This window comes from Pyxicephalus adspersus, chromosome 1 (assembly GCF_032062135.1).
Source record: "Pyxicephalus adspersus chromosome 1, UCB_Pads_2.0, whole genome shotgun sequence".
Lineage (NCBI taxonomy): Eukaryota > Metazoa > Chordata > Amphibia > Anura > Pyxicephalidae > Pyxicephalus > Pyxicephalus adspersus.
In genome coordinates, this window is record NC_092858.1 from 153,898,993 (window position 1) to 153,908,587 (window position 9,595).

General features: G+C 33.9%; 1 protein-coding gene across 2 annotated transcripts in view; it reads right to left on the reverse strand.

Annotated features, from left to right (window-relative positions):
- Positions 1–2,070: 2,070 nt before the first annotated feature.
- Positions 2,071–9,595, reverse strand: part of EPHA3 (EPH receptor A3) — a 242,460-nt gene continuing 234,935 nt past the window's right edge. For both annotated transcript variants that reach the window (XM_072431795.1, XM_072431785.1), the window contains exon 17: positions 2,071–8,510. In XM_072431795.1, coding sequence (XP_072287896.1) covers positions 8,405–8,510 — 106 coding nt within the window. In that variant the 3' untranslated portion in view covers positions 2,071–8,404. The remainder of the gene's footprint in view (positions 8,511–9,595) is intronic.

Sequence of the window (9,595 nt, forward strand, 5' to 3'; positions counted from 1 at the left end):
TCAGAATTCCAATATTAAGGCAACATCTAGAATAACGGCCTACAGATGAAACAACCATATTCATTTCTGTGCAGTAACCTTTATGTTCTTGAGTAATTGTGACTCACACATATTAGCCCCCTGCTGCCTTTCACTTTGTGAGTTGCCAAAAAATTACAAAGTGATATATGGGGAGAGGTGACTGAGAAAATGCTTCCCCTTGGCTGCAGGAGACCTGACAACCTTAATTTCCCAGATTGTTTCTCTTGGGGGGCATCAGGAAAATTTGCAAAGGCAAAGTCACTTAACTGGAACTCAAAATCTGCATTTTCCTAATAAAAGACACATTTATAATTGATTCAGCTACTGTGTATGGTGACATATTAGGAACATTAATGCAGACCTGGAGGGACACAGATAAATCTGTTTTAAGGGAACAATTAAAATTAAACTGAAACCATAAGATGCACAAATACATCCAAGATTACCTGCTGAGTAGTTCAGTTTTTTATCCAATCATTCTTATATTACACCAGCTGGTGATGTTGCAAATCGTTGCTGCTTCTTTCACATGGAAAACATGGTGCTAATCAAATGCAGAAGTTTTTTAGTTTCCAAAAGTCCTCAATTAGATTCAGACCTCTTTTGGAATTATAAATATGATTGGTCATCCAAGAAACAGAGAGGGACGAAGATACAAGGACAGATTGGAGGAAGTAAATGTCCACTGCCGACCTACAGATTTTATGAGCATCCATCTCCAGACCTTGAAGGTCAGATCTTCACAAATTTTTAGTATTTCTCCAACGAACAGTAGTAAATTTAGTAAAGTATGACCATATGAAAACATGAATATTTATAAATATATTAAAATTTATGTATGTGACCCTCAAGGACCTAAGTTGGAGACCGCTGTTTTATTGCAAGGTTCTAAACCAGGGGTATCCATGCTACTTTAAAGTAAAAGAACCGAATGAGGGGCATATAATACTTTATAAAAAAACATTCATATATGAATCCAGTTAATTTTAGCTGAAATAATTTTAATAATTTCTAGTTCCTGAGTAAGCCATACCAACTTAAAAGAATACTGGTTTAAAGTAAAATACTTTGCAGCAGATGAATGCAAAATTGATGAAAAATTTGCAAGCTTTGACGTGATAAGAACACTTTTATTTTACTATTTATTGATGCATAGCACTATTTTTTAAGATAATATTTTAAAAAGGTGGCTACATTTTATACGGTTCTTCCACTAGGTAGCAGTAGGTTGTGTGATCCAGCACATTAATAATGCTGTATAATTACTTATGCTGGATTTTTCTAAATACTATAATTTGCTCTTTATTATCTATATTATTCTGTTTCCATATGAGGTCATCAGTAAATGATTATTTTCAAACCACAGTCTTTTATTCTAGTTCATCAGAATCCCCTGATCTCCTAGGAAATGCTGTATGTCACAGCACTGTACAGTTTTCCAGCTTTCATTGATTTCTTAGTTTGGTTATTTGTTCACTGTTTAAAAACAGATAATTAGTACAAAAAAAAGAAGAAAATGATCATATTATGCTATATCTGTAAACCATGTTTCAGAAAGCCAAAAGATAAACTTGCAGAGCAAGTTTGAAGAGATAAGGTCAATGTCAGTCAGATTCTTTAGAATTTGCAGAATTTTTGCAAAATTCAAGATTTGCTTATCATAAGGAGGACCTATCAAGGTAGAGGTGACAGGGGAATTCTGTGCAAAGCTCTAACTTTGGAGTACTCTGGATTTTGAGTTTCGGGGTCCCTCTAGAAGAAAACTTAAGTTTTATATAATCACTTTTGGGTTCTTATTTTATATTTTTTGCTTAAAAGCACTTTATGTTACAACCTAATAAAATTGAAGTTCCTCTGGTTAAGAATAATTAAAAAAAAAACTTTTTAGGTTGCGTTCTGTAGACTAACTTCATTAATCTACAAAAATTCTTTTCGATTTGTAACTTTTAAAAAGATACAGCACCCACATTTTGCACCATTATTACTGTGTTACTTAAAATAACAACAACTCAGCAAAGCAATTAACACACTGACCAGTTCTGTCAAAAATACTTTCAGCAGGTTTATTATAAAAATATAAATGTTTGCACTACAAATCATTTTACATTAGTCAGAGGCCATCTAAAATTGCACATTCTGAAAACTAACTTAAACTAAGTCATAAAAACCATAAAAAGATAAACAAATCATTTAAATGCTGATTAGATCAATCAATGCAATTTATAATGAATGCTAAATACAGGCAGCAAACTAAGTATATCAACAGAAATAAATAACAGGCCGATTGCCTTTGAAATACAGACAAAATAATATTGAAAATACAATAATACGAATACTCTGGTTTAATTTTTTTTTCCATTCAAGTTGTTTTAATATTGATGGCCGTGAAAAAAAACTAGTAATCCAAAGATAGAAATTGTTGTTTGCTATGCACTACATACATTATGTACAGAAAAGGCCAGGCCTCATTATGAAGAGTTGCAGACCTTGAAGAAGCAAGCTACGCAGTGTATGCTATATTATATATTGAACGCTGCCTACTGAATACATCACAACCGCAAAGTTGAGAATCCTTCAATATCATTCCCAAAACATTGTAATAAAAAAGAAAAAGTCCATTTAATTTTTGATTGGTATAAATGGCCGGTTGGATGTCGGATTTATGTTATTGCAACCTATCCAGCCCATTATGTATGCGCTACTCTAACATGCTCTTATCAGATTGGATAATGGGTGACATATAGGGTCTGATTTATTAAAGCTCTCCAAGGTAGGAGAGAATACACTTTCATCAGTGAGTTGAGTGATTCAGCAAACCTGGAATGGATTTCTTCAAAGTTATTTATTTGTTAACAAATGCTTTGAATCCTGGACCAGATCCATTCCTGGTTTGCTGGATCACCCAGCGTCACTGAAAAGTGAAAGTTTATCTTTTCCAGCCTTGGAGAGCTTTACTAAATCTGACCTATAGTTCCAAAAAAGAAAATAATGTTATGAATTGCTTAGAAAATATTCAGGCTGTCAATGAAAATAGGAGAAATGTTGAAATACAGATTTATTAGGCACCTAGATGTCTGCAGTTGATTTCACTAGTGATTTACTCTGGTAAAAAAGAAAAATTATTAGCATGCTCAAAATAAAAAAAAAAAATAATTAAAACAGGCACACATATATATAAAAAAAGAAAAAAATATATATAAACACTAATAGCCATCCAGTGGAGTGCCAGGAAGTGAATTAAGTATAGTATGCATGTCTCAAGTCCATTTAATACACGTTAATGGGGTTATGTAGGCAAAAAATAATAACTGAATATTGTAAAAGCAAAAAAGATAAGCATTTGCTACTGCCAGAGATTTGTACCGTTTTCCATTGTTTCCATATCATTCCACAGCAGCCAATTACCGTATTACCTGTTATTACTAAAGCACTATTAAACTAAAGAAAGAAAACATGAGGGGTTTATGGCAAACACACAGATTTTGATGTGAAACCAATATATGGTAATCACAATACAGTAATAAGTTACAATGTCCAATTGGTTTGGGCCAAACAGTGGCCCTAGACAAATTGCTACTTTTTCCACCAGAAAATAGGTTGTAAAGACTGGTTGCCAATAAAAAGTCAAGGCAATCAATCACAGCTGTCCTTATGTCCCGACGCGCTTTGCTGGTAAAAGGCTTCCTCAGGGGTACTGCAAAGTCTGGATGAACAGTCAAAACCTTATTCGGGTCCCTACAGAGTGTCCTAAGGTATTTCTGATGTTTGTAGGTGAGGAAATTATTAATATTATTATAGTACTTATAATCACCTTATAGAATATAACTCTGTCACCGGGGAGAGAAGAGGAAGCATAGGGAACGTTGAAGTCTTTGCAAAAGTCATCTAAATAGGTCTCTGATTATATGCAGCCAGTTCATTTAATATATCTTCCAATTAACTTCAACAATTAAAGTATAATGAGTAGGAAGGTCATTACACACAATTGTTTTATCTCTCTCTCTATGGCAAGTTTCTTATACCCTTGTCTACTCGTTGCATAATACTGAGACTTATTTTGAAAGAATGCCAGCCATAAACTGGGTATCCTGCTTGGCAAATTCCTTTAAAAATCTTCTATAAGCCTTAGGTTGGTTCTTCTCTCTTACTGAGTGTCTGGGTTTTTTACCCAGTTCTCTTCTGCCCACACCAAAAAAGCTTACATTAGGTCCCTAAAGCAGCAGAAATGGGCTTTTGCATTTAATAATTTTTACACATGATCCCCTCGCTTGACATTTGATTTACAAAAACAGGGTAGATATTGTTCACTATCTTGCTTGGTGGAACAAAAAAAGTTTTTTTGCTTGCTCATCATTGTAATAAAGTTAACACAACCTGAACCGTTATTTTGCAGAGTAAACATTCTATACTCCATTATTAAATTAGCTCGATTAAACCTTTGTAAAAAGCTCCATTATTTATTTTATTCCCAATACAGGAAGACCGCTGCCCATTTATCATTTTTTTATCCCATAAATTTCTAAGGGTTATAGATTTTTTAAAAACTAGATAATTAATAGCTTTACAGTAAATGGTTTACTTGTCTCTGCCATTAGTGTGCCTCATCATATATGTGTAGCTCATTTTGAGTCATGCAAACTGCATATCTCCACATTCAGTATGATATAATTTTTACCACTTGGAGAAACTGCGTCATTCATTTTATATCTACTCTTTATTCTCCACCCTGGGGAGATGCAGCTGATCACCTTTATCCTTTTTAACTATGACTGCACCAGACCAACCAACTTTTTAATACAATATATTCTTGTACCCTGTAGCATTCTTTTTGGCAGACTTGGGATATACATAAAGTATGAAGCAGAGCAATAATGATAAATCTACTATCATCTGTAAATCATGTATTACAAGTCAGTAGAAGGTGGCAAGTGAAAATCAAAGCCACTATCATAATAATTGTTCCATGGGTAGATTTCTCTGTAGAGTGATTGTATCAGTCGCTATGATTACCAGATTGCACAATTGTAGTTGCCATAGGCCATTGATCAATAATTTTGTAGGCCGATGATATTTCAATATTTATTCTGGTTTTTGTAATAAATTATATCTAAAGACAAAACTTTTTGTGCTAGATTTGGTGATTGTTCAGAACCTCTTTCAGTGATATGTTGCTGACTGTTTCCTTGTTGGAGCGGATTTACTTCTTCTTGTCAATGAGTTTAAAAGTAAACCGTAATTTTCAGGGAAAAAGATGGACATCTTACTTAGGGAATTCTTGTTCTAGTTCCAACTGTGTAAGAAAGGTTTTCTCTTATTTTTGAGAGATCTCTTCTGACTTGCTCTTGATTTTACAGGACAGGAAGTGAATGGAATTTTTCCAGTGGGAAACATGGCCAAAACATCTGACAAGGGCTTAAAACCTTACCTGCTCTACTTTGAACAATAAAAAAGAGTTTTTTGATTTTGGGTATTCTTTAAGAAAAGCCTTCTTTGCTTTTTATTTTAAAAATATCCTAAAGAGAAACTGTTAGGACACAAACATGGCAGATGTCTATTAATTTTAAAGGAGTCTGTGGTTGTCATTCTGACCCTCTCTTCATTACCTTGTTGGTTACTAATGCAAAGCATTTGGCACCTGATGAGGTTACGGAAAACTTTGGGAAGTTCAGTGGACCCAAGCTATATCCTTTATGATCCTGCAGTAAACTAGAGGCTAGCATAATTAGTCTAAGTTGGGCACCAACCTGTCACACCAACTGTGTCTGGCTTCTCTGGGCCTTCTAAAGCCTTTATTATTATCAATCAAAGATATAATGGGAAAAGGGGCAACACTGCTACATTGCCTAGTACTCTCCCTCCCAAAAGAAAAATCAGATTGGGATACCTGTTTTAAGAAAAAATGTTCTCTCCTATTTTGGAGGTATTCTTCTCACTATGGGATAAGCATGCCAAAATTCTATTCTTTATCCTAAATAAAAAAGATTCTAGATATACTTTATACTAATTTAAAGGCAGCTGCCATTTGTGTACTTTGAGAGGTTCATTTAACATTGTCTAAGCTTGTAATAATATCGTGTTGAATTGAGTTTAAAGGTATTTCATTTTCAATATGACACATGCATAGTACCTCTGATTAGAATTATCTTCATCCATCACACACATCACTATGTGCTTCATAAACATAAAGCAGTAATAGAAAATAAAGAAGCCAAATCAAATATCAATAATTACAACTAAAACATAGCAATACATCTGCAGATCCCAGATGTATTGCAGTCCAATACTTTTACATAAAATATTACAAAGGGCAGAGGCCATTTTATGGGTCTATTAATTACTGTTATTTCTAAAGGTTAATAAAAAAAAAATGCACAATAACAATCTGTTACAAAACCAAGCTATGATTTACTTATACAACTGAGGCAGTTTGATAAATGTCCACAGTAACATCACATATATTGCTTGATACATCTGTAAACTTATTGGCTGGACAGTTATAATATTATTGTTATTACGAATATTTGAAAATCTTTTTAATAGACTTTTAATTAGAAAAATATTCAACAGATTCAAACAATTACTTATCTCAGGTGTTAAACTGTAAGAATAATGATTGCCATGTACCATTCTATCATCTGCTTTAAAGTGGAATCTGGAATATCCTGTTTGCATTGAAATTGTCATAGAATAAAGGGGAAAGATGAGAAGGCAGTTTTAAAGGTGTCAAAACCTATTTTTTATGAAGGTAATTAGATATTTTGGAAAATTCATAATGTGGCCAGATAGAGGCTATAGTGGAAGCATTATATTAAAATGAAACTATGTATTAAAACTGAAATGCGATAAAAAAACACGTACTTAGAAAAATTACTAAATAAATATTAATTTACAAATGATTGATAACTGACTGAAAAATATCACATTTCCTGCAAAGTGTTTGCCTCTGATTTAAAAAATGTACCCAAAGCAGACCTCCAGCCAAACTTTTTTTAATGGACAAAGTGAAAATTTTCTGCATCCTACAAGGGATTGCTCCTCTCCTTCTCCTTTGTCACTAGGAAAGTAAGGGAGGAGAACTTGATCCAATAAGGACCATATGTCCAATGAGGTCCAATGAGGTTATAGACTTTAGCATAGGTACCATTGGAACAGGGTGGAAAGGTTAGAACCATTTGCGAGTCATTACTAAGGAGGTCTGCATACTTTAATAATTTTGCCGAAACAAAAAGTTACAGTAAATCTGCCGTGTGTGACAGTAGCGTAGATCTTCCACATTTTATGCAAAGCTAAGAATGTTTTTGGCTGGTAAGCCATTTTAAACACAATGCAAAGTACAAAAAAAAGAAAGTTTAAAGTCAACCTGTCATTGATATTGGAATAGGTTCATTTTAAAGGATCCCAAAGTTTACTATAAATATGTACACTCTAACCAGGCCCAAAGCAGATTTTGGACCTTCAGGTATAGAAGCATACTATCAAGAATGAACTACTGCTTCCACAACACTTTTCAAAAATGTTTAGCCGGTGTTTTGAATGTGTTTCCACTAAAGTAAATTCTTTCATTTCAGTTATAATAGGAAGGCTGGGAAGTGGTTCCATTTTTCTAAGCAGTGAAAATGCTAGAAAACCATTTTCCTGAATGCCAAAGAATGATCCATGTCAACAACATTTGTAGGCAGAACATTCCATATTCACCCTAAACCTTTTGTCTGAGTGAATCAAACTCTAATCTAGATTTTCAAATCTTAGCATCAGACTCATTGTAGGCCCTATTCTTTTTTTTTTGGATCTGAATCTCCTCTTTGTGTTTCTTTCATTCTAGATACCCATCAGGGAGAGCTCCTGCACGGTACAGACTCCCGGTGATAGGATAAGCTTTACTGTAATCTATAACCATAGCATGTCATGGACACAATTCACCATATTCCAGATATCTGCAACGCCCAACCCTTCACCACCCTATTCCAAATCTAATAATCCATTTTAGGTAGATTTCTTAATCTCATATTGAACATCTATTCTCTTGATGACAGGTTAACATCAGAATTGTTAAAACTCATTACAAACCAAACTTCATAAGACAAATTCATTCTTTATAGTGTATTGCAAATCTTGTGATTTTTGTCCATTGTTGACCCTGTGATCTTCTTTTTTTTTCATTTAGGTCTGCTATTTTGCAGGTTATGTGTGATACAGTGACCGGAAATGCAGCCTTCCTGACAAAGAAATAGAAGAGTTTTCACTCCAATTTTAAGGCATGTTTACTCCAACATAAGAGCGTGTGAGATTTACATTAAGTTCAAGCTCCCCACAGCGCGCTCTCAGTTTTTAGATTTAATTGCACCATATGTTTGAAATGTAGCTTCCTGTACTTTGTAATGCTTTACACATTAACAGGTCCGTTCTTTATATGTAGTTCTTGAGGTTTGACTGCACCCATCATTTGTTTTCTGGGGCCAATGATTGTGACTCCAACTGTCTTCATATCACTGGATAAAGAAGAAAAAAACAAGGTTAATAAACAAAATTTTGAACATTTTATTACTAAATAATTTTGAACATTTTATATGTATATAGCATCTTTATCTTCCTTAGCCTATTACAAAGTACATAGTATAAAAAATACCATCCAAATGCACATACATGCTAAGTTAGAACCATAACAGCAAAGAACAAAATATTAGGGGAGGGTGATTTTAGTGTTTGAACATATACATGATTATGTAAATATGTGCTCACTGGAAATACTGAACAAGTCTGGGTTTGAGATTATCATTATTATGGACTGCACAAATTGGCCCTGATTAAGGACATATGCCAATTACTTAGAATATTGAAGTATATCCTAGAATGGATTTCCTAAAAGTCATTAGCTGTTTGTTAGCAAATGTTTTTAATTCTGGACCAGATACATTCCAGATTTGCTGGATCTTCCAGCTTCACTGAGGAAAGTGTATTCTCTCCAGCCTTGGAGAGCTTTCATAAATCATGGCCTTTGTCTCTCATGGAAGTTTTTAATAAACTTCAAAATTCTAAGTAATTGACATATGTCCTTAATGTTGAATACCAGTGGATCTCTGGTAATACATAACAAAAATTTAGACATATACATTGATTCAAAGCCCTATTTTTTTAAACTCATCTGGATTAGGCTTCTCTTTATTGAACACTGAAAATACATTAAAACTTTTTTATTAGTATTTTTTTTTAACATTTTAATATGGACATTTACTCTCCCTCTTTAATACAAATAAATCATGCTGCCTATGCAAAGAATCATGCTGCTTATAGGTAAACAACTATCAATTGCAGGTATTTTTTTTTTTCGCCTTTAGAAAATCGCATAGGGCTTTTTTTTATAAAACAGGCAATCTGACATTCCCTGAAACATTCAATAAAAAGTGATTGCTGCCATTAAAACACATGGACCTGGAAGATTCCCATGAGATAATGCCCCTGATTCATCAAGCAGAATCGGATTATCGCTCGCGCATTCGTATTAGCGATCCGGAATCGTACGCGGTCGCGCTATTCAGCAACGGAAAAAGCTCGCGCACGGAGCCGCGCTTATCCG